Source organism: Schistocerca cancellata, chromosome 3, assembly GCF_023864275.1.
Source record: "Schistocerca cancellata isolate TAMUIC-IGC-003103 chromosome 3, iqSchCanc2.1, whole genome shotgun sequence".
Lineage (NCBI taxonomy): Eukaryota > Metazoa > Arthropoda > Insecta > Orthoptera > Acrididae > Schistocerca > Schistocerca cancellata.
Window position 1 is genome coordinate 445,211,817 of NC_064628.1, and position 26,858 is coordinate 445,238,674.

The 26,858-nt window shown below is 42.2% G+C and overlaps 2 protein-coding genes across 2 annotated transcripts in view; one reads left to right on the forward strand and one right to left on the reverse strand.

The window, feature by feature from the left end:
* LOC126176359 (cytochrome P450 4V2-like) overlaps nt 1–2,431 on the forward strand; it is a 139,146-nt gene extending 136,715 nt beyond the window's left edge. The window contains exon 5 of the mRNA XM_049923513.1: nt 2,404–2,431. Within this exon, the coding sequence (XP_049779470.1) occupies nt 2,404–2,431 (28 nt within the window). The remainder of the gene's footprint in view (nt 1–2,403) is intronic.
* Nucleotides 2,432–2,468: 37 nt separating this feature from the next.
* The window catches only part of LOC126176360 (cytochrome P450 4C1-like), a 158,467-nt gene continuing 134,077 nt past the window's right edge, over nt 2,469–26,858 (reverse strand). The window contains exon 4 of the mRNA XM_049923514.1: nt 2,469–2,909. Coding sequence (XP_049779471.1) covers nt 2,469–2,909 — 441 coding nt within the window. The remainder of the gene's footprint in view (nt 2,910–26,858) is intronic.

Sequence of the window (26,858 nt, forward strand, 5' to 3'; positions counted from 1 at the left end):
CAGTCAAGACAGAAACATATATAGAGACAAAGTACACAAGTGAAGAGTTAGGTCAGAGACTGGAGTCCCAAAAAAACCAGGGACAAAGTGGACTGAAGATGGAAAGAGACTCCATGGAGAAAAAATTATAGAATCGAGAAAGATCAGAAAGATCCTACAGGGTCTAGGTGGTAATCTTTCCTTCGCAATTTTTAATTTTGTTAACATTAATTTAAAATCATTGCTGTTACTTTAGATGGAATCAAAGTAGAAATGACTGTACCACCACAGTGCATATTTCATCTGTATTGTTATTTTATCCCTCCTCCCCAAAACTCAGTAAGCTGGTTGAGCTCTCAGCGAGTGCTTCAACCCACTCTTCAGCCAGGGGCCAGTAAAATGAAGATCAGTTATCAGCGTACATGGGAAACACGATGTAAAACACTAATCCCAAAAAGAAATAATCCACTCTTGCCAAAACTTGAAAGATCTGCACTGAAGAGGTCGTCTGTTGTTGAAGAGGAGAAGGTTGGGCATTGAGGAGGGTAGGAGGGAGAGTGTATAGGATGGAGGACTGATGTGTAGCGTCAACAGTCTAAGAGTTGTTGGGAGACGAGGGAAGGTGCTATTGTGAGCATTGTTAAAAACAACTTTTGAAATGGTAAAGGTGAGTATGGAATGAAGGGGTGAAGAGGGAAAGGGGTCGGGACATATGAGGAGCAAGTAGCGAGGATCCATGATAGCTGGAATGGATGGGGTGGATTTATAGTTGGTAGGATGGGTAAATTTCAGGATGGAGTTCGTGGTCTATGAGACGGAGACAGGCGCCATTTCGTTGGGAGAGAATGTGGACGATGTTCGGATGACGGATGGTGGGATCAGAAGGTAGAGACACGGCAGCGTCCTAAGATTGAATATTCTAGACGAAACAGTAGCATTATTAGAGGCAAGTTTGCGGATGTTGTAGTATGGTTGAAGGTGCTGAGTGTGAGTGATAAGTGGTGGCAATTTGATAAGGGTTCCATGTCGGGAAAGCTAAACGGATGCGGAAAGCGAGGCGGAGTATATTTTGTTGTTTTTGCCATGTGTGTATGTCCTTTCAGTTACGTTTGTTAACTGGAGCATATCGTTTTAGGGTATAATAACATGACGTGTGTGCTTACTGTTTCGGAACTACGATATGTTCATTTCAAGAAGATTATATTTTAAAGGTTTTATGTTTTAAGGTCGCCTTTTTATGGTTTGAGGTACTGTGATATATTGGTATGGTTACGAATTTGAAAGAGTGTGTAGAATCCCATGTGGAATAAGTAACCTGGTCACATTCCTTATTAAAAGCTCTGGTACTACTAAAACTCATGTAGATCACAAAGCGGTGATTAAGACAGTGACAATCTGTGGAGTGGGACAGACGAATATCCATGTTCGTTCATGTTTGCACACGATTGCTGCTTGGTATGGCTCTGTGTTGGCCATCATAGAGCAGTACGGTAAAGCGCGTTATCCATGTGTACTTATACCTGTAATCCTTGTTCGTAATTCGCACTGAGTTCTTATGATGAAACGACTGTTATACTCGTATATGTCCACATGTCTGTTGTAGTGCGTCGACGAGACATAGCGTTCAGACACGTCGGATACTTACTGACTTTGTAAGTAAGGGTATCCTGTTACATCTAGCACTTTCATATCCATACGTTTCGTTAGTTTCCGTTTTTACCTTGGCACTCGACAAACGCTCTACAGCAGAAAACGCGATAGTGAAACAAATGTATTATAAAAGCTTAGGCACAAATAGCAGCAGTGACTTCATTCAGAAAGTATAATACTATTGTGGCACCCAACCAAAATGCAATCAGTACCAATATGTATTTCAAAACCCTGACATCAGTACTTTCTACGCTGTAATTCCATCCTAAGTCTTATCTATAAAGTTGCCGTAAGGAAATGCAGTGTTATTTAAACATACAGTAACCGCAGAAAGTAGAGAAGTGGCAGTAGCATGAGGCTTCAAAAAGGAAGGTGTATTGATACCGCGTGTGTGAATTTATTGTTTCATCCTCCGAGAAAGCATGAATAGGCTAACTGAAAGAATAACACGTTATAACTGTTTCTAACTTATGAATTACAAGCTTTTCTGGCGGCCGTGTTCAAGTGTTTTTGGGCTCAGTTACGTTACACTATTAAGGATAAAAGAGGAGATTGATTTGCTCGAGAGAAGAGAAAGGATCAACTATAGCATCGTGTTTTATAAAATTCCCCTAGCTAAATGAAGGGTAGTACCAATAGTATTATTCAAAGTGTTTAGAGTGGAACGGAAATGAAACATAGTAACGTCCAGAATTTTTCAATTTCATAGTTTATCTTCCTCTTTGTCCGTACATATGTATTTGCTACAAACATAATTTTTCATTGAATTTCCAGATCACCAGCAAATAATTATTTCACGTAATGAAATTTTCTGCGTCCAATGTGGAAAATACAAAATATTACTTTGCTTGGCTAGCTGGCAAGTCAGTTCGTGGAATGCACGTGACTTTGAAGTCGTTGAGGGGCACGCCTGTGGTGGAGATGCCCACCTGGTCCAGCTGCCTCCGCGTACAGCCGGGCAGCACTCGGAACTGGCGCAGAACGGCGGCCAGCACCGTTTTAATTTCGAGCATCGCGAAGCGAGCTCCCACACACTTGCGGGCTCCGGCGCCAAACGGCAGGTAGGCGTAAGGGCTCCTCGCAGGCCCTCCGTTTTCCAGGAAGCGCGACGGGTCGAACTTTTCGGGATCGGGGAAGACGTCCGGCTGCCGGTGCAACAAGTGGAGCGCCACCAGCACGTAGGCGCCTCTCGGTGCGACGTAGCGACCGCCGGCCAGGGGCGTGTCTTCAGAGAGGACGACTGAAGCGTTGGGCACCGGCGGGTACAGCCGCAGCGTCTCCTGCAACGTCAGCGCAGCCCACTGAGCACCATACGGCAAAACCCTGAGACATTACGTTCCTCGCGTGTTGGCTAGGATTATTTCCAAGGAACATTAAGTAAAGGAAGAGGAAACACAGTTTCCCCTGTTGGACTGTTATTTTGAGAGACGTGCCTCATTACGGTACTGAGATAAGTAATTATATCTTCGCCAATCGACTTTCTTACCCATAATGTGTACCTAAGCCTACAAAAAGGAATTATTTGGGGAAATGTGGGCTCAAGCAGAATGTAATTACTCATTATAGTGATCTCTCAATGGAATTTGATTAGTTAGCTACTTTTTTCTTAGATAATGTACGTGATAAACCTTCTGATATGGAATGTGAACACACAAATGATGATTGCACATTTTTTGGTATTCTTTGTAAAAATGACTATTTCTTTTTATTAATTTGTTATGTGATGTACGCGTTGTTAAGGAGAAACAGATTTAATTTAAATTCCAAAACAGTTCTGTTTTCTATAACATATTTTCTTCCACTGGTAGACTGTCGACGAATTATGTAGACGCATCTTTTACCCCTCTCTGTGCCAAAATTAAATTCGTCAAATGGTTATACAGATCATTTGTCCTTGTAGTTCTTTATTCATGAATATGACTAACTAACGAAGAGTTATACAGGGTGTTACAAAAAGGTACGGCCAAACTTTCAGGAAACATTCCTCACACACAAAGAAAGAAAATATGTTATGTGGACATGTGTCCGGAAACGCTTACTTTCCATGTTAGAGCCCATTTTGTTACTTCTCTTCAAATCAAATTAATCATGGAATGGAAACACACAGCAACAGAACGTACCAGCGTGACTTCAAACACTTTGTAACAGGAAATGTTCAAAATGTCCTCCGTTAGCGAGGATACATGCATCCACCCTCCGTCGCATGGAATCCCTGATGCGCTGATGCAGCCCTGGAGAATGGCGTATTGTATCACAGCCGTCCACAATACGAGCACGAAGAGTCTCTACATTTGGTACCGTGGTTGCGTAGACAAGAGCTTTCAAATGCCCCCATAAATTAAAGTCAAGAGGGTTGAGGTCAGGAGGGCATGGAGGCCATGGAATTGGTCCGCCTCTACCAATTCATCGGTCACCGAATCTGTTGTTGAGAAGCGTACGAACACTTCGACTGAAATGTGCAGCAGCTCCATCGCATACATGTTGTGTCGTACTTGTAAAGGCACAAGTTCTAGCAGCACAGGTAGAGTATCCCGTATGAAATCATGATAACGTGCTCCATTGAGCGTAGATGGATGAAACTAAAATGAGTTCTAACATGGCCGTAACTTTTTGTAACACCCTGTATAAATACATCTTTACTCCATTGCGAGCCAAAATTAAACGCATGTAAAGGTAATGTAGATTATTGGTCCTTGTAGTTCTTAATTTATGAATATCTCTGTTACTCTCAAACTCAGATGAACTGTTGATAACACATGTCACAATTGAATAAATGTGTTTCAGGCAGTGGGTAATATTTCCAGCAGCTTAAAGAGATACCTAGGGTATGTAGATGTGTGAACACCAAAATAATTCTAATTACTTTCTAATCTCCAATGAATACTTTTCCCCTAAGAGTGGTTTTATCCCGTAATATTGTCCCATAAGACATTAGTGAATGAATATATGCAAAGTATTTTAACTTACTGACTTCTGTATTACTTTAATTTGGCAGTTATTCTTATGGTGGTCAAACGTAAATGTATTAATTTATTTTATCCATATTTTGCAGCTTCAGCCGTGGCTATATTCAATACACTGCAACTATGAATAAGTAAGTACAAAAGCCTTCAGTCACAAGTTTTCGTATCTTATTAAATACACGATGCATTTCGGACCCAGTGGGTCCTTTATCAGGGGTAAATTGTCATAATACGCGATATATTTTTGCTCTTGAATGAGGTAAAATGCATACTCCTGTCATGAAATGCTTTCAAATTAGGTTATGGATTTCGTAAGTGAAATGCGGAAAACATATTCGAAATATTGAAGAAAATCCAGATAATCCAAGAAAAGCGTTTTTCGCCTTTTAAATCCAGGATACATTCCTTTCTCCATCCTGTTCATGCGTATCACTTCACTCAAGAGGCATATTTGCATAAACTTATTTGTAAACTCTTCGCAGATCTTGTATATTTTACGTTTTAGCAAGTGTGCTATAGGTGTTTCATACCTAAACACTTAGAACTTTCTTTCCTGTTTATGATTTATATTTAGTATACTAGTATAACAGGAGATGGGTTATTTTTCACACTAAACTGGAAGCCCTAAGATGTTGGACCCTACTTACGCATCAGTACCTCTTTAAAATTATGTTGGTAATATAAGTCACCAACAGTTAACGAATTTTGTTTTCATTTTTAATTTTTTTAGTTTGGGTATAAAGAGCCCCCCCCCCCCCCCCCTCAAACCCGTCGACGACAAATGTTATTGACAACTTGCTAGTATTGATAGGGTTAACACTAGCCAGAAAACCAGTGAATAACTTTCACAATACCATCATTTATTATTTTGTCTGTTGATGTTTCTTTGCTCAGCTTCACAAAAATGCTTTTATCATTTCCAGAATACATTAAATCTGACTCATGATTAAAATAAAAAGGAAAATCACTAACGTCAAGCAAGAACAATTGTGAGTCAGTGATAAAGCAGTGTGAGACTCCGATTGTAAATTCTCCCCAGAACAGTCTAAGTTAACTTCCTACATTGTGTTCTTTAAATAAGATCGAAACCAGACATGTGCTGTACTATGTAATCCATACAATCTTATCATCTCTAATGAAATGTTATGATTGATACAATCAAATCCCTTAGCATTCTTCAGTTCAGTACGTATCGTTCTTTCGTTTGAAGCCACTGGGGAAACCTGTAATGGATGTCCGCTGCTGCTCAGTCACAAGGAGATCAACGTCCTTCCTGTAGATAGTGCCCAGTGAAAGGTGTATCGTGGGATAACAAGATGAAGGCAGAAGACAGGCTCACGCTAAGTGAGCAAGAACCTAGAGAAAGCCAGATATAGCAAAGTTAAGCCGTTCATGGTAATGGCTGTTACGAGGCTTCAGCAATATCTGGAGGAGTTATGGAGCTTAAACGTTACCGGTAATTATGGAGCTTAAACGTTACCGGTAACTATGACACCATTTTTGAACATCAAATACGTGTGGTTCATTAGCAGAAAAGTGCGCTTTCCTTTCGAAAAGAAGTATTTGTGGTTTCCGACGACGACTGCATCGGAAAAATCATATGAGAGAATCTAGCACGGCGCTGGTGTATAAGGGTGCCGAGTGGTCAATGGGATCTCATTTTATGGGTGTTTATGACAGAACCAAACAAAAGAGTAAAATATCAGGAAATACGTCGAGGTACGGCAGTGTTTGGCGTGAGCTGGCAGTCGGTGTTAAGGTCGTGTTAACGGCCCAAAGGTGAGTGACGTGTGAAGAACACAGTGGGAGCCTAAAGAGGCAACGAGTAATTAATAGGAAAGAAGAGATTGGTAGTTGTATCCCGAAAGAAAAAAGTGATGAGATGTATTCTTTGCTGGGCAAGGTAAAATGCCGGAGTAAACGCGATGTCTTTAATTTACAAGTGTGGTGGGGAGGGGGGAGACATTCTGGTCGGTAGCAGAAAGGTGGAATGAGTGGTGTCGTTCATAGAACGAGGTCCCATGCAAAGGCTCGTACCTCCTTACAGCACCACAAGTAAAAAGAGTCGCTGCCAGAAGCGTCAACAAACCGGAGACGTCTGCGCAGACACGTCCCCAAATGTTTCATTGAGTAGTTCAACCCAGAAACTTGTTGATCCCTGAGCGCAGTCCCTATGTGACAGCCCTGTGTTTACGTAATCAGCCAGTCTCTATGCAAACAGCAACCACTTTATTTCATCGCTGACAATGACAGTATTGTCTTAGCATAGATGCGGCTGCGTGCAAATACAGCAGTCATATGGATCTTTGTATTAAGTTATCGATAGGTGTACTCTAATATGAAACTGCCATTCTTCAGTAAAGAAGTACTAAATGTTGTAATCATCGGTGACAGCATCAAATACATTATTAGCCATTAAAATTGCTACACAAAGAAGAAATGCTGATGATAAACGGATATTCACTGGACAAATACGTTATACTACAACTGACATGTGATTACATTTTCACGCAATTGGGGTGCATAGTTCCTGAGAAATCAGTACCCAGAACAACCACCTCTGGTCGGAGTGGCCGTGCGGTTCTAGGCGCTACAGTCTGGAGCCGAGCGACCGCTCAGGTCGCAGGTTCGAATCCTGCCTCGGGCAAGGATGTGTGTGATGTCCTTAGGTTAGTTAGGTTTAATTAGTTCTAAGTTCTAGGCGACTAATTACCTCAGAAGTTAAGTCGCGTAGTGCTCAGAGCCATTTGAACCAACCACCACTGGCCGTAATAACGGCCTTGATACGCCTGGGCTTTGATTCAAACAGAAATTGGATGGCGTGTACAGCTGCAGCTGCCCATGCAGCTTCAACGCGATACCACAGTTCATCAGGGGTAATGACTGGTGTATTGTGATGAACCAGTTGCTCGGCCACCATTGACCAGACGTTTTCAATTGGTGAGAGATCTGGAGAATGTGCTGGCCAGGGCAGCAGTCGAACATTTTCTGTATCCAGAAAGGCCCATACAGGACCTACAACATGCGGTCGTGCATTATCCTGCTGAAATGTAGGGTTTCGCAGGGATCGAATGAAGGACTGTGTGAATGCTCTGAAAAGCTAGTCATTTACGTATCACAGCATCTTCTTCCTGTCGGTTAAGTTTCGCGTCTGTAGCACGTCATCTTCGTGGTGTAGCAATTTTAATGGCCAGTAGTGTACATATGTCTGTGTGAGCGATAATTGTTACAAAAATTTTACCAAGCTCAGATTTTAATAAATTACTAATAATGTTTACCATGCTCAAATTTTAATAGATTACTAATAATTTGTATGTGTTTTGTAACATCTGCTCGAGTTCCTCAAGAAGTGTTGTAGTTGGTACAATACACTATAGACCAACAGTTTCCTGTTACTGTTTCTAGTCTTCAGTTCGGTCTCAGAGTTTCAGGGGTGTTACTCCGAGTTAGGTAACCTTATGCTTCAACGTGAATCAGGGTACGGAGACAGAATGTACTGGATATTAATAAAACAGCTTCATTTCCATTATATGATTGCAGGTGCTTCAAAGTCTTTTACACATTGTGTATTTTCTGGTATTTTAGTGTGCTGTGTAATCTTTCTGTGTTGTAGTATAAGTGAGCAGAAGAGGTGTTCCTTTAATTCTAGTTATGGTTGAAAATTTTCTGACTGTGCTAAGCCTACAGGTTCAAATGGTTCAAATGGCTCTGAGCACTATGGGACTTAACATCTATGGTCATCAGTCCCCTAGAACTTAGAACTACTTAAACCTAACTAACCTAAGGACAGCACACAACACCCAGCCATCACGAGGCAGAGAAAATCCCTGACCCCGCCGGGAATCGAACCCGGGAACCCGGGCGTGGGAAGCGAGAACGCTACCGCACGACCACGAGATGCGGGCTAGGCTACAGGTCTCTGACTACTATGAACGAATACTGCGTCTTCGATAATTGAGCAGTAAGAGAGGTCTGAAGATTTTTAGCTATTAAATTATCCTTGTCGTCTGGGGTGAACATGTTATAATGAGAATGACGATTCAATTAATTGCAGTTAGCGATGTTGGAAAGAACGTGGTGGGGTGGGTTGCAAGTTGCTGAATGCAAACTTCCTTATTTAGGTAAGCAGATATATGGGTGACAGAAGTGGAGGGGGGGGGGGGCTCTGTGCCTCAGAGACTTCCGTTTTTGACCATTGTAAATTCTGAGTTTCAACAAGCGAAATAATGTGGTGCTTTAGATACTTAACTGATTTTCAGATTCAAGTGTTACAGGGGAATTCGACTGTGTTCACATGCATGGTATGGAAATGTGTGAAAAATTCGTTACTATGATGAGTCACCTCTTGCTAATTCCAGGTGAGTAGTTCACACGACCTATAATAGAGTCCTCATCACACGTAGCACGACTGACATTTACAAATGTTTCAACCTCTGAAAAACACTGGCGATAGAAACAAATGGTTCAAATGGCTCTGAGCACTATGCGACTTAACTTCTGAGGTCATCAGTCGCCTAGAACTTAGAACTAATTAAACCTAAGGACATCACACACATCCATGCCTGAGGCAGGATTCGAACCTGCGACCTTAGCGGTCGCTCGGTTCCAGACTGTAGCGCCTAGAACCGCACGGCCACTCGGGCCGGCGATAGAAACAATATACCTCAGTTAAAAGGAGTAAATAATCTGAACTGATCCAAGCTTGCGTTTGCAGTACGTTGTTACCGTCGCGTAAATTAATATAAAGTTACAGTTATTTTCGAACACGTTTTATGCTCGAAAATCATGACATTTCGGGAAACCGAATCCTCTCGAAGGAATCGACATGAATTCCACAAACAAATATTGTATAAAACGACGTCGTGACATTCGTTCACGAGATCCAGAAGCAGAAAGACTGACGCCCAGATTGATGCCGTGTTCCTTGACTTCCAGAAGACGTCCAATATAGTTCATCACTGGCAGCTGATGAACCAAACACGAGCGCACATAATCTGAGAACAGCTGTGTGACTGAACTGAAAAATTCTAAGCAAACTGTTGGAAAGTAAAGTACCATTGGATCTAAATTACGCTCTCTGGCCGTTCCTCAAACTGTGGCAGATGGCGACGGAGGGGCTGTGGTGACAAGAGTGAAGGTGGGATGCATTGTCAGCACTCACACTCTGCTATCCGAATCACAACCCTGTATTTTACAGCCGGAATAAAATGAAACATCAAGCCAGTATATACCCAAGAGCCCCAATATTGTTCTCATACTTCAGTCTCTATACAGTACACGAAAGTTGGATCTCTGACTCATGGACGAATGATCCACCTTTACAGCAAAACTTGAGTATCACTTACACGTTAAGGACCCAAAACCTGTCTGAATTTCAACCTTTGTACGCAGTTAGTGCAAGACACAATGGACCCATGAAGTTCCAGAACGATATTTCCACGTCTAACTCACAAAATAAACGCCACCTATAACCTCCAAGAGGGGTACAATTGCACTCAGAAGTTGAAAGGTTTACAGCAGTGTTACGAGTCTCAGGAAAAGTAATGTCTTTGTACAACGTTGCACACAGTAGGGTGTGAACTGATATGAAACTTCCTGGCAGATTAAAACTGTGTGCCCGACCGAGACTCGAACTTGGGACCTTTGCCTTTCGCGGGCATGTGCTCTACCATCTGAGCACGACTCACGCCCGGTAGTCACAGCTTTACTTCTGCCGGTATCTCTTCTCCTGCCTTCCAAACTTTACAGAAGCTCTTCTGCGAACCTTGCAGAACTAGCCCTCCTGAAAGAAAGGATACTGCGGAGACATGGCTTAGCCCCAGCCTGGGGGATGTTTCCAGAATGAGATTTTCACTCTGCAGCGGAGTGTGCGCTGATATGAAACTTCCTGGCAGATTAAAACTGTGTGCCCGACCGAGACTCGAACTTGGGACCTTTGCCTTTCGCGGGCAAGTGCTCTACCATCTGAGCTACCGAAGCACGACTCACGCCCGGTACTCACAGCTTTACTTCTGCCAGTATCTCGTCTCCTACCTTCCAAACTTTACAGAAGCTTTTCTGCGAACCTTGCAGAACTAGCACTCCTGAAAGAAAGGCTACTGCGGAGACATTGCTTAGCCACAGCCTGGGGGATGTTTCCAGAATGAGATTTTCACTCTGCAGCGGAGTGTGCGCTGATATGAAACTTCCTGGCAGATTAAAACTGTGTGCCCGACCGAGACTCGAACTATGGACCTTTGCCTTTCACGGGCAAGTGCTCTACCATATATATATATTTTTTTTTTAGGGCCCCCGTTCTCCCCTCACAGCCCTTCCAAACGCACACCTTGTTTTGCCTTCTTCGGCTAGCTTCTTTGCTTTTGTCGTTTCTATTATTATTATTGAGAGTCCATCCTTCTACCACCTTTCTTTTAACTTATTTATTTTATGTACTTTTTTTAAGTTTTTGATGCCAAATCCTCATTTTTTTATTTTTTGCGAGTGCTCGGCCACTTTTTCGTTTTTTGTATTTTTTATTTAATTTAATTTTGTTTATTTATTTATTTATTTTTTATTTCGGCTTCTTATTTTTTTCTGTAAGCTGGATGCCTAAATTACCTTAGCTAACATAAATGAGAATAAATATTTCTTCTTTATAATAATTAAAGGTAATGATTCTTCCTCTTGCTAATGGAAAGACAAGTATATTAAAATAAACTGAAACGTGCTTTTCTGTAGTGTCTCGTGAAAGGATCGAAGACATTCCGGTTCCAGTTGTCTGTAATCGTGCAAGACTGACATCTCTGAATTCTGTACCAATCTTAATCTGTTATTGTTCTCTGTATAATTTTATTCCATGATTCTATTTAGGAAGCATGCGTAATTTTTTTTTTTTTTTTTTGTAGTCTTTTGTCCGCGTGAGATGGTGGTGCTGAGTCGTTAGATACACCCAGTAATCTACTTTGCTTTTATTTTCTGCTTTCAAGATATAGTGCACTGTGTGCCCTTTTAGCCAGTTAATAGCATTTCTTTGCGTATTAGGATATGGCACTGCGTCTGGAGTCAGGAAATCTGCGCCGGTGAAAACGGTTGGAGATGTTCTGTTAACGGTCGCTAATTTCTGCTTAACTATATGCCATATGTCTCTTACTCTTTCACACACGAATCGGTGTTCTTCAGTGTCAAGAAGGTTGCATGACGCGCACAAGGGCGAATTTGTGAGATGTATAGCATGCAATTTGGAATTATTTGATATTTTCCTGTTGACTGCACTATACCAAGTTGCTTTCACCTTAGAGGGTAAGTTCCGATCGTGGATACTTTTCCAAATTGCAGACCAGTCGTTGTTGGGGTATTTTCTTTCAATAATATTTCCTTCCTTAGCTTCGATCAAATATGTATAGATGTCCTTTACTCTCTTCAACTGCTGTTCTGAGAGCCTCGAGGAGATATAACTGTACTCAACGAGAAAAGTTTTTAGGTGACAAAGACCAGCTAGTATATGCTTCACATCTATTGGCGGCTGCATGCTTGCTGGAGCAATTTCATTCAGCAAGTGGGCCGTTAAGCTGTCGGGCATCTGTTTCCATTGCTTGCACATTCGACACACATATAACGCTCGTGACCTGTAACTGACATCAACAAGGTTTAAACCTCCTTTCCTTGTTGGGAGTGTTAGTGTAATGAACTTCACTTTGAAAATGTTGCCTTGGCATACAAAGCTTCCTATCGCGGATAAAATTCTTCTGGCTGTTTCTAATGGCATCGGAAAAGCTTGGACAACGTAGTTAAGTTTGGATGTTATATACACATTTACTGGTTTGGTTTTCTGTATCTCGTCCAGTTGCCTCATACTGTTTCCTTCTACAGATCCTCGTATGCTTGCAAGTAGTTTTTTATAATTGACGGCAATAGTGTGTTGGATGTTGCTCCTAAATGCAATACCCAAACATTTCAATGTGGATACTTCCGTCAATTGTCCCCGATTTTGCACGCATATTCCTCTGCCTAGGTTCATGATGCCTGACTTTCTTTTATTTAGTTTGGCGCCAGAAGCAAGTTCATATGTGTGTACAATCTGAAGAGCTTTCGCCACTTCATCTTCATTTATAACCAGGACGCCCACATCATCTGCGTAGGCGTTGCACACTATTTTCTTGCCGTTTATACCCAATCCTTGCAGGTGATGCGTGAGTGTCGCGAGGAGAGGTTCTATTGCTATTGCGAAAAGGGCCATTGACATTGGGCAACCTTGACGTACGGATCCAGTCAATTCAATCTCTGTACTTAGTTGTCCGTTTATCATTATTCGTGTTACACTGTTTTTCAGAATTTGTTGAATAATCCTCACGAATCGTGGTGGGAATCCCATTACTTCCATGATACCAAGGAGATACTTATGATCTACTCTGTCAAACGCCTTCTCGAAGTCTAATGACACTAAAGCACATTTTATTCGGCATACATTTGCGGTTGATATTATATCCCTATATTCGCATATATTCTGATAGATGTTTCTGTCTTTGCCTACACATGTTTGGTACGTGCCAGTTACAGATTTAATAACCATTTTTATTCTTCTTGCTAATATGCGGGCCATAATTTTGTAATGACTGTTGAGTAATGTTACTGGGCGATGGTTTTCAATTGCTTCGTTAAGTGAGTATTTAGGAATTAGAACTATGATCCCTTCAGGAAATTCTTTGGGAGCGGCAACAGTTCCATTCATGATTTCGTTGTACATACATAGCAACTTGCTTTTCATTTGTGGCCAGAACACTTGGTAGAATGCCACGGGGATACCATCAGGTCCTGGAGACTTATTTTTAGGACTCCGTGCTATTGCGTCTTTCAATTCGTCCTCTTCTATTTCAGCAGTGATATTTTCTACTTGCTCTGTACTAATTCGTCCTGATACATGTCTAACAAGATCACGCCGCGCCTCGTCAACGGTAGGTTTGGTGGACATCATATCTGAGATATATTTATGAACAGCGTTTCGAATTTCATGCTGTTTTGTGTGCCTGGTCCCATCAGGTAACTTAACTTCTGTCAGTATTTTTCTGTTTCCTCTCTTATTCTCACGCATTACATGGTGCATAGCTGTTTCTTCCCCTTCTAAAATGTTGTGTATTCTCGCTATGACTCTAAAACCTTCTGACTGTCGCCGCTTCAGTGCTAAAAGTTTTGCTTTAACTTTCTGAATCCGGGTAAAGTTCTCCGTTAATCGTGTGTCCAAGGTGTACAGGTCTCTAAGGCAGCTAAAATAAAATTCAGTCGTCTTTTTAATCCAGAAACTTTTCTGTCATGAGTAATCGATCAGCATTCTTCTTATTTTAGGCTTCGCACATTGTAACCACCAAGCTATGGCAGAACTGTATAGCTGGAATCGTTTCTCGCATTCTTGCCACACATTAGTAAATGCTACGCGACGTTCCTCATCTTGTAGATGTGTAATGTTGAGTTTCCATATGCCCCTCGCTCGGTAAGTCTCTTGTTTTTTTTCCAAATTTACTGTGGTGATGTACGCGGCGTGGTCAGAAAACATAGTGGGCCAGACCTCAGACTGGAGTACATGGTTCTTAAGATTGGACGAGACGTAAATTCTGTCTAGCCTGCTTGCTGAGTGACTGGTAAAATATGTGAAACCGGCCTGTGCGCCATGGGTATGTTCCCAGGTATCGGTTAACTGCATTTGGTGGACTATTCTTTCCAGTTCTAAGGACTTGTTGAAATTCGGTGTCTGGTCTTTCGGGCTAAGTACAGAATTAAAATCGCCGAATGTACCGAAGAGATGAACGATTTCACTTTTTAAAAAATCCGCTCTATCACGCCTGTTATTGTTGGCTGATGGTGCATAAACGTTGATGATGCGGGCATTATTAACAGTCACTGCAACCCCTCTGCTGTTTTCAAGTTTTGCTATTTGTGTGACACGGATGCCTTCTTTCGTGAGAATTGCGGTTCCCAGCTCTGCACCGATACCGGGGTTTATTATGGCGTTGTATCCACGTATCTTTTCTAATTTAATATCTGTTACTTCCTGTAACAGTAGTATATCAACGTCAGCTGCGTATAGAAAGTCTTGCAGATGTTATAAATGCAGGGAGGAGCGTATCTTATTAATGTTCAACGTAGCGATTTTGTAGGCTTGTGCTGCGTTCATATTGTCCTACTCATTACCGAAGTCAATATTCGTCATACGAAGTGCTGTCGGAGGAAAATCCTTTTTCACATGTATGTTCCGGCAATGATGTATCCGTCGTTCAAAAAATGGCTCTGAGCACTATGGGACTTAACAGCTATGGTCATCAGTCCCCTAGAACTTAGAACTACTTATACCTAACTGACCTAAGGACAGCACACAACACCCAGTCATCACGAGGCAGAGAAAATCCCTGACCCCGCCGGGAATCGAACCCGCGAACCCGGGCGTGGGAAGCGAGAACGCTACCGCACGACCACGAGATGCGGGCGTATCCGTCGTGTTCAGTTGATCTCTTGGGGCAGGAGTCTGTTCCGTTCCTCCAGTTTCGTTCAATTCTTCATCTTGATTCATTTCATCCGATTCATCAGCCCAGGTTTTGTGTTGATTAGCTTTCGATGTCTCTTTTTCTGCACTTCTAGTATCAGGGAAAACCTTGTCTGCATCGAAATTTGCTAGCAGCTTCAACCTCTCGTGTGACGAATGGTCCGTTGACATGGGGCATGGTGTATTTGATTTTGCTTGCAAGGGGTCAGGTGCCTGCATACTCAGAACCGGATTACTATGCTGTTCTTCGTGCAGTTTGTTGCTAATCTGCTTTGCTTTTTCTCGCAAAGGCGGTGCCAGTTGTTCAGCGCCCTTATGAGCTAGTCTCCTCTTTCTATGTTTCCTTGAAGGACTGACTCTTGGGGAGGTTTCATCGTTTTCCATTACCTCTTGGGTGTCTTGCTCGGTCCTGTTCGCTGGCAAGTCATGGGTTGGTTTCCTTGTGGTTTTCTGGAAACTGCTCATTCTGAAGGACTATAACCGGTTCAGGAGTTTGTTCTATTTGAACAGAGATATTTGGTTATTTTTCTTGACTCTTTGGCTGTGTTGTCACCGTCGAATCGCTAACTTCCATTATCACTTCATTGTCGCGAGCTGCATCATCCTGGGTAGTTTCCCGAGTAGCGTCAGGAGCGTCACGCATATGGAGTTGTCCAGCGGCTGCCGCTACATAAGTTAAAGGCAATGTTGACATGGCTGGGGGTCTCACTGCTTCGCCCGCAGGTAGCTGGACCACTCGGCGTTGTATACACTGCGAGCGGACATGGCCTGTACCGCCGCAAGACGCGCAGGTTCTTGGCTGCCCATCATATATCACTATAGCCCGATAACCACAAACATTTATATACGAGGGTATGTGCTTGTGTAAATCAAGTCGCAGTTATGCCATTGAAGACGGGGAACTTGTGAGCAGGAGACCACTTTTCTGCAAAATTGCTAATTATTCTCCCATAAGGAGCTATCACGGAATTGATCTGCTCAGCGGTGATTTCAAATGGTAGCTCAAAGATACGGACAGTCCTTAATCCAAAGCCAGCATGCGTAACACGAACTTCACTAACATTACCATCGTGATGTTTGTACTTAAATGTTCCGCCACTAGATTCAACAATTTTGCCACACAATTCCGTGTTTTTAAGCTTGACATACACAATGCTACTCACAATTGAAAGGTGAATACCTATAGTATCCTCAAACGAAATTTTCACAACTTCCTCTAACCATGTCTCAATTTCGAACGAATTCGGTCTCTGCCCTGTCTGCTCAAAAACAAATTTCAATGTGTCTCTTCTATTTCGCTGATCCATCTCTCCTTCTAATATGAATCCATCAAGAGTCTGAAATAGCGCAACTAACGACTGCAACAGGCGCTTGACTTACCGAGTGGAGCGCAGCAGACCGCAGCGCACAGCTCACGCCGGAGGTCCGCACACCAAGGCCGCCAAAAGCCGACTGCCATCTGAGCTGCCGAAGCACGACTCACGCCCGGTACTCACAGCTTTACTTCTGCCAGTATCTCGTCTCCTACCTTCCAAATTCTGGAAACATCCCCAGGCTGTGGCTAAGCCATGTCTCCGCAGTATCCTTTCTTTCAGGAGCGCTAGTTCTGCAAGGTCCGCAGAAGAGCTTCTGTAAAGTTTGGAAGGTAGGAGACGAGATACTGGCAGAAGTAAAGCTGTGAGTACCGGGCGTGAGTCGTGCTTCGGTAGCTCAGATGGTAGAGCACTTGCCCGCGAAAGGCAAAGGTCCCAAGTTCGGGTCTCGGTCGGGCACACAGTTTTAATCTGCCAGGAAGTTTCATATCAGCGCACACTCCGCTGCAGAGTGAAAATCTCATTCTGGAAACATCCTCCAGGCTGTGGCTAAGCCATATCTCCGCAGTATCCTTTCTTTCAGGAGTGCTAGTTCTGCAAGGTTCGCAGAAGAGCTTCTGTAAAGTTTGGAAGGTAGGAGACGAGATACTGGCAGAAGTAAAGCTGTGAGTACCGGGCGTGAGTCGTGGTTCGGTAGCTCAGATGGTAGAGCACTTGCCCGCGAAAGGCAAAGGTCCCGAGTTCGAGTCTCGGTCGGGCACACAGTTTTAATCTGCCCGGAAGTTTCGTTGCACACAGTGTTGAATTTCTGTACTACACATTAAATATCAATCACCGGTCTGTGGACGCAGAGATCTTTAATGTCGTGTATCACTTTAACTGTATATTTCGTAAATTGAATGTATTACTGTGAAAAATCAGTAAATATTGCATGTTAGCTTCGTAATAACATAGTTGAACCATCAGTATTAAACTCCGCAGATGGTTATACTGTTGCTACATGCTCAATGTCGAGCCCAATTCATTTCAGTATAATGCAAACGCGAATGGTTTATAAAAAGGTTTTCCGTTCACCCCGACGTAGGAGCGCTTCCCATTGTATTTACTGTCACGCTGATTTCATGTGACCCCCAGATGTACTGAAATTCATATAAAGCATTTAAAGTAATTTGTAAGCCTTGTTTGCACATCTGAAACGCCTTCCTATTTTTTCTATGGCAGATTATATTCTTCTTTCAAGGCAATAGTTTTCGCCAAATTCTACAGTTGTTTTCCGTAGACTTCGACAACATCCACTTCCAATTTTCTTTTTGTACACATAACATATTAGCTGCAATCACGGGAATAATTTCTTTAATCGAAAATGGCTTAAATCCGTTCTACACATTGCTTCTCTTTCTTAAGATCTGAAAGTAACACATATGTTCCTCTTGCTCTTGCCTCTGTTCGCAATTTTCACAATGATTATGGGTAAATAATTTAAACTCTAGACACATAGAAAGTCTTTCCTCAGTTCCTGTTATTGAGAAGATTTATTTGTACGGAAGTCAACTTTCGTGTAATCGTATTGTACCGGTAGGCAAATTGTAGTACACTGTTAAATTAAACGCATCAGCTGCTCTGTTTGTCACACAACAGTTCACACCATACAGAAGGCATTGGCGCAAAATACAGCTGAGCACGTTGAAAATACCCTATCTTGGGGTTTAATACACTTAGTCTTCCATGAAATCAAATACATCATCCGTTCTGTATGTACAAATACAGCCACCTAGTGTTGTATTACCATGCACTTTATCAAAGGATTATATAAAAAATAATTGTACACGCCTGTCACGTCATTTTATCAAACTGATAAAATGTTTACCGATATCTTTGTTCACTCCTTGACATGTGACGTGGCACATAACTTTTCCATTTACACTATGTGATCAAAAGAATCCGGACATACCCAAAAACGTACGTTTTTCATACCAGGTGGTTTGCACTGCCACCTACTGCCAGGTACTCCATGTCAGCGACCTCAGTAGTCACTAGACATCGTGAAGAGCAGAATGGAGAGAGCGTAACTCAAGGCTTCGAACGTGGTCAGGTGATTAGGTGTCACTTGTGAAATACGTATGTAAGCGAATTTTCCACACTCCTAAACATTTCTAGGGACACTGTTTCCGATGTGATACTGAAGTGCAAACGTGAAGGGGCACGTATAGCACAAAAGCGTACAGGCCGACCTCGTCTGTTGACTGACAGAGACCGCTGACAATTGAAGAGAGTTGTAAGGCGTAAAAGGCAAACATCTATGCAGACCATTACACAGGAATTCCAAACTGCAACAGGATCCACTGCAAGTACCATGATAGTTAGGCGGGAGTTAAGAAAACTTGGATTTCATGGTCGAGCGGCTGCTCATAAGCCACACATCACGCCGATAAATGTCAAACAACGCCTCGCTTGGTGTAAGGAGCGTAAAAATTCGACGATTGGACAGGGGAAAAACGTTACGTGGAGGGACGAATCACGGAACACAATGTAGCGATCGGATGCATAGTGTTGGTATGGCGAATGCCCGGTGGACGTTATCTGCCAGCGTGTGTAGTGACAACAGCAAAATTCGGAGGCGGTGGTGTTATGGTGTGGTCGTGATTTTCATAGAGGGGGGGCTTGCACCCCTTGTTGTTTTGCGTGACACTATGACAGCACAGGCCTACAGTGCTGTTTTAAGCACCTTGTTGCTTCCCACCATTGAAGATCTATTCGGGGTCGATCGAGCACCTCTTCATAAAATGGTTCAAATCGCTCTGAGCACTATGGGACTTAACATCTGAGGTCATCAGTCCCCTAGAACTTAGAACTACTTAAACCTAACTAACCTAAGGACATCACACACATCCATGCCCGAGGCAGAATTTGAACCTGCGACCGTAGCGTTCACGCGGCTCCAGACTGAAGTGCCTAGAACCGCACGGCCACACCGGCCGGCACCTGTTCATAATGCACGGCTTGTGGTGGAGTGGTTACACGACAATAACATCCCTGTATTGGACTGGCGTGCACAGAGTCCTGACCTGAATCCAATAGAACACCTTTGGGATGTTTTGGAAGGCCGTCTTCGTGCCAGGCCTCACCGATCGACATCGATACCTCTCCTCAGTGCAGAACTCTGTGAAGAATGGGCTGCCATGCTCAAAAAAACCTGACTGAACGTATTCTTGCGAAAGTGGAAGCTTTAATCAATTCTAAGTGTAAGCCAAAACCATATTGAATTCCAGAATTACCGGTGGAGGGCGCCACAAACATGTAAGTTATTTTTCATGCAAGTTTCAGGATAATTTTGATCACATCGTGTATCTGTATACAACAATTGGAGCTCATCCACATTGAACTTTGTATTTAAACTGTCTTACCGTCATTCACAATCAGACTGCTGTTTTGTTGATAGTTTTCTTGCACACAGATGGCGTGATTTGATGTTGGGTAACCACACATCTCCATTTCGTTATAAATCCCGGTGACCTATTATGTTTCTTCCAGATCCATAAGGTAACAGTCGTCTGCATGAGATAGTTGCAGTATTTCAGGCAGCTCACCCATTAATAAGGTCACTTAACCATCAACCAATTTCAATTTATAGTGGACTGCCACAGGATTCTAATATTTCCTCGAAATAGTTTCCAGTACTGCCTTATCTGATTTTTTCCTATATTGGTCTCGCTATCACATTATCATTCCCATGTAGGAGAAATAGTAGTTTCGCTTTGGCACCATGTCTTTAATAGATGAACTTAGAGAATTTGCCATACAGATAATAGTTAAACGCACTACACATGTGCTTCTTTAACTTACAAATCATCCTTTTCTAGTTGTTCTTGGCAGTCCACTAGTACACAACAAGCCATCTCTGGCAGCAACGGCAAATGTTGTGGCCCAAAGACTGTGAATCTACTAATAAAAAAACCAATTTCATCTTCCCAAACATGTCACTGGGTAAAAACTGTCTGTGACTGGTTTGAGGAACGTTCTAGATAATTCGAGGGAATTATTTGGCTATCCACATCGACTGATATGAATCCCATCGAATCTTTATGGGACATGATAGAGAGGTCAGTTAGTAAACAAAATCGTGCACCGGCAACACTTTCGCAAGTTGGACGGTACAGAGGCTGCATGGCCCAATATTTCTGCACGAAACTTCCAACGGCATTTTGAGTGTATGACACTTGGAGCTGCTGCACTACGCCGGACAGAAGGAGGTCTGACATGATGAGGCACCCCACGACTTTTGCCACCTCGGTGTAGACAGACAATTACAGCAGCAGTTACTACGTACAAAGCATTTCCCAAATTTAGATATTCTGTACAATTGTAGTAATCATCTTCTTGTACTGATAAAACTCTTTTTCCCTTAGGAAACATCCCCTAAAAGGCGGAAAAATCAGTAATGATCAACGGCATGAGGATGTAGAATGCAACAGAAACGACTGTATTAAAGACACATAATTTTTATCCACAGGAAATGTGGTCGTTATTTAAAAAAGTCTCATGATGATCTCTCCAACTACAATATTTCGGATTAGTCCCCCACTCGGATCGCTAGGAGGGGCAGGCTAGTGGAAATCGGGCAAGAAAAAAAGGTGGTATAACTACTGAAGGGGTAACATTATAATGGTCTGAGGAAGGAATGTCAGAGGTCTGAACTTGGTAGATAAGCCAGAAAATCTAAAAAGGAAAATGTAATACTTCAACATAGATATAGTGCGAATCAGTGAATTGAAGTTGAAAGATAAGGGTTTCTGGTTACACGAATATATGATAGTATTAGGAGCAGCAGAATGTGGTATAACGAGATTAGCGGTCGTCATGAATAGCTTGGGCAGCAAATGAGTTACTCTGAACAGTTCTGTCACGGGGCTACTCTCATCAGGTTATACAGCAAACCAACGATGACGATGACACTTCAGATAACATGTCGTCGCAAGCAGAATATGAAGAGATGAGATATTGTATGAGGATATTGAACGCTTAATTCAGTGTATAAAGAGAGATGAAAATCTACCGATCATAGGGCTGTAGAATGCGGTTGCAGGAGAAGGAAAAGAAGAAACGGTTACGGAAGAATATGGGCTTAGCGGTAGGAATGAGAGAGGAGAAAGGCTAATTGAGTTCTGCAATAAATTTCAGATAGTAACAGCATACAATCTGTTCAAGAATCACAAGGTAAGGTATACTTGGAGAAGGCCTGCAGGCACATAAAGATCCCAGCTCGATTATATCATGGTTAGACAGAGATCCAAAATCATACATAAGATTCTAGAGCGTACCCAGGAGCAGATATAGACTTAGGTCATAATTTATTGATGATTAAGAGTAGGATGATGTTCAAGAGACTCATCTGGAAGTATCACCATGGAAGGAGGTGGGTACTGAGGTACTGAGGAAAGATGAGATGTGTTTGAGGTTTGCTAAGGATGCAGATGATGCGATAAGGAATACCGGAGTAAGCAGTTCAGTTCAAAAGAGTGCACATCTATAGAAAAAGGCAATCACAAATGTGAGATAGACAAATATACGTACAACAAAGGAAACTGCGAAGAAACCTTGAGTATCAGTGAAATACTTCAACTGATCTATGAAAGAAGGAAGTACAAAAATGCTCAGGGAAAGATATTAATACACCCCAGACATAGACCTCTTATGAAGTTCAGGGTAACCGAGGCCAAATGCTGCAAGAAAGATGTGAAGCGATCGGAGAATAAATGATCGTTAGGAGGTCTGACGCAGGACATAGAAAAGTTAAAACGACATTTGGAGAAGTTAGAAGCAACGGTGGTAACGTTAAGAGCGCAATGGGAATCCCACTGTTAGACGCAGGGGGGAGAGAGGATAAAAGGAAAGAGTACGTTGATGACCCTTATGAGGGTGAGGACTTGTCTAAAGACGTGTAAAAAGAAGAAATTGCAATCGAAATTGAAGACGTATGGGATCAAGTATTACAGTCAGGATTTAACGGATATCTGGAAGTCTTGAAATGAAATATAGCAGGAGTATACTTAACATTCCATTGGAATTAGTAAAATCATCAGGGAAAGAGGCAACTGAACGACTGTCCAAGTTGGTGTGTGGGGGTAATGGGATTGGCGACGTACCATCAACCTTTCGGAAAAATATGATACAAACAATTCGGAGTTAATAAGGAGAGATGACGTGCGACAATTATCCTACAATCAATTACACCGTTCGTATATCCAAGATGTTGACAAAAATAGTATACTGATGAATAGAAATGAAAACTGAGGATCTGTTAGACGTCGGTCAGTTTGGCTTTAGGGAAATTAAAGGTACCAGAGAGGCGGTTCTGACTTCGTGTTTGGTAATGGACGCAAGAAGCAAGAACCAGGACATGCTCATAGGATTTGTCGAGCTTGAAAAAGCATTCGGCGATACAAAATAGGACAATATGTTCGAAATTCTTAGAGAGAATAAGCTACAGGGCCCACCCATGAACCATGAACCTTACTGGTGGTGGGGAGGCTTGCGTTCCTCAACGATACAGATAGCCGTACCGCAGGTGCAACCACAACGGAGGAGTATCTGTTGAGAGGTCAGACAAACGTGTGGTTCCTGAAGAGGGGCAGCAGCCTTTTCAGTAGTTGCAGGGGCAACAGTCTGGATGATTGACTGATCTGGCCTTGTAACACTACTCAAAATGGCCTTGCTGTTCTGGTACTGCGAACGGCTGAAAGCAGGGGGAAACTACAGCCGTAATTTTTCCCGAGGGCATGCAGATTTACTGTATGGTTAAATGATGATGGCGTCCTCTTAGGTAAAATATTCCGGAGATAAAATAGTCCCCCATTCAGATCTCCGGGCGGGGACTACTCAAAAGGACGTCGCTACCAGCAGAAAGAAACCTGGCGTTCTGCGGATCGGAGCGTGCAATTTCACATCCCTTAATCGGGCTGGTAGGTTAGAAAATTTAAAAATGGAAATGGATAGGTTAAAGTTAGATATAGTGGGAATTAGATAAGTTCGGTGGCAGGAGGAACAAGACTTTTGGTCAGGTGAATACAGGGTTATAAATACAAAATCAAATAGGGGTAATGCAGGAGTAGGTTTAATACTGAATAAAAAAATAAGAGTGAGGGTAAACAATTACAAACAGCATAGTGAACGCATAATTGTGGCCAAGATAGACACGAAGCCCACGCCTACTACAGTAGTACAGGTTTATATGCCAACTAGCTCTGCAGATGACGAAGAAATTGAAGAAATGTATGAGGAGATAAAAGAAATTATTCAGATAATGAAGGGAGACAAAAATTTAATAGTCATGGGTGGGAAAAGGAAGAGAAGGTAACGTAGTAGGTGAATATGGATTGGGGGTAAGAAATGAAAGTGGAAGTCGCCTGGTAGAATTTTGCACAGAGCATAACTTCATCATAGCTAACACTTGGTTCAAGAATCATGAAAGAACGTTGTTTACATGGAAGAAGCCTGGAGATACTAGAAGGAATGAGATAGATTATATACTGGTAAGACAGAGATTTAGGAACCAGGTTTTAAATTGTAAGACATATCCAGGGGCAGATGTGGACTCTGACCACAATCTATTGGTTATGAACTGTAGATTAAAACTGAATAAATTGCAGAAAGGTGGAAATTTAAGGAGATGGGACCTGGACAAACTGACTAAGCCAGAGGTTGTAGAGAGTTTCAGGGAGAGCATTAGGGAACAATTGACAGGAATGGGGGAAAGAAATACAGTAAAAGAAGAATAGGTCGCTTTGAGGGATGAAGTAGTGAAGGCAGCAGAGGATCAAGTAGGTAAAAAGACGAGGGCTAGTAGAAATCCTTGGGTAATACAAGAAATATTGAATTTAATTGATGAAAGGAGAAAATATAAAAATGCAGTAAATGAAGCAAGCAAAAAGGAATACAAACGTCTCAAAAATGATATCGACAGGAAGTGCAAAATGGCTAAGCAGGGATGGCTACAGGACAAATGTAAGGATGTAAAGGCCTATCTCACTAGGGGTAATATAGATACTGCCTACAGGAAAATTAAAGAGGCCGTTGGAGAAAGGAGAACCACTTGCATGAATAACAAGAGCTTCGATGGAAACCCACTTCTAAACAAAGAAGGGAAAGCAGAAAGGTGGAAGGAGTATATAGAGGGTCTATACTAGGGCGACGTACCTCATGACAATATTATGAAAATGGAAGAGGATGTAGCTGAAATGGGAGATATGATACTGCGTGAAGAGTTTGACGGAGCACTGAAAGACCTGAGTCGAAACAAGGTCTCCAGAATAGATAACAATCCATTAGAACTACTGACAGTCTTGGGAGAGCCAATCCTGACAAAACTGTACCATCTGGCGAGCAAGATGTATGAGACAGTTAAAATACCCTCAGACTTCAAGACGAATATAATAATTCCAATCCCAAACAAATCAGGTGTTGACATATGTGAAAATTACCGAACTATCAGTTTAATAAGTCACAGCTGCAAAATACTAACGCGAATTCTGTACAGACGAATGGAAAAACTTATAGAAGCCGACGTTGGGGAAGATCAGTTTGGATTCCGTAGAAATGTTGGAACACGTGAGGCAATACTGACCCTACGACTTACCATAGAAGAAAGATTAAACAAAGGCAAACCTACGTTTCTAGCATTTGTAGACTTAGAAAAAGATTTTGACAATGTTGATTGGAATACTCTCTTTCAAATTCTGAAGGTGGCAGGGGTAAAATACAGGGATCGAAAGGCTATTTACAATTTGTACTGAAACCAGATGGCAATTATAAGAGTCGAGGGGTATGAAAGGGAAGCAGTGGTTGGGAAGGGAGTGAGACAGGTTTGTAGCCTATCCCCGATGTTATTCAATCTGTATATTGAGCAAGCAATAAAGGAAACAAAAGAAAAGTTCGGTGTAGGTATTAAAATCCATGGAGAAGAAATAAAAACTTTGAGGTTCGCTGATATTGTAATTCTGTCAGAGACAGCAAAGGACTTGGAAGAGCAGTTGAACGGAATGGACAGTGTCTTGAAAGGAGGGTATAAGATGTGGTGTCACCGCCAGACACCACACTTGCTAGGTGGTAGCTTTAAATCGGCCGCGGTCCATTAGTACATGTCGGACCCGCGTGTCGCCACTGTCAGTACTTGCAGACCTAGCGCCACCACATGGCAGGTCTAGAAAGACGGACTAGCACTCGCCCCAGTTGTACGACGACTTTGCTAGCGACTACACTGACGAAGCCTTTCTCTCATTTGCCGAGAGACAGTTAGAATAGCCTTCATTTAAGTCCATGGCTACGACCTAGCAAGGCGCCATTAACCATATCTGGAGAGAGTCTAATTTGTATCGTCAATAGCGATGTACCACAATGATGGAATATAGATAAGTATTATACAAGCTACGTACTTTTCTTATTAGCATTCATTACTTATCCTGTTCCAGACTTCACGCCAGTCGGTGTGAGTTGACGCGTGCCCTTTCGGTAACCTCACCCTGTGTCTAGACTGTCTTGTCTAGACACAACATAAGATGAACATCAACAAAAGCAAAACGAGGATAATGGAATGTAGTCGAATTAAGTCGGGTGATGCTGAGGGAATTAGATTAGGAAATAAGACACTTAAAGCAGTGAAGGAGATTTGCTATTTGGGAGCAAAATAACTGATGATGGTCGAAGTAGAGAAGATATAAAATGTAGACTGGTAATGGGAAGGAAAGCGTTTCTGAAGAAGAAAAATTTGTTAACATCAATTATAGATTTAAATTTCAGGAACTCGTTTCTGAAAGTATTTGTATGGAGTGTAGCCATGTATGGAAGTGAAACGTGGACGATAAATAGTTTGGACAAGAAGAGAATAGAAGCTTTCGAAATGTGGTGCTACAGAAGAATCCTGAAGAATAGATGGGTAGATCACATAACTAATGAGGAGGTATTGAATAGAATTGGGGAGAAGAGGTGCTTGTGCCACAACTTGACTAGAAGAAGGGATCGGTTGGTAGGACATGTTCTGAGACATCGAGGGATCACCAATTTGGTATTTGAGGGCAGCGTGGAGGGTAAAAATCGTAGAGGGAGACCAAGAGATGAATACACTAAGCAGATTCAGAAGGATGTAAGCTGCAGTAGGTACTGGGAGATGAAGAAGCTTGCACAGGATGGAGTGGCATGGAGAGCTGCATATAACCAGTCTCAGGACTGAAGACTACAACAACAACGTAGGTAACGACACATATAGTGCGTACAAGAACCAAGAAGAGCTAATAAGTTTCTATGTTCAAAAATGAAGTGCTGGAATTAAAAAGAGATGCAGCTTTTCACTCCTATTGTTTAATTTATGTATCGAAGAAGTAATAAGCAACATGAAAGACAGTTGCATATGTAGCATTAAAATTCTCCGTGAAAGGATATCAACGATAAGTT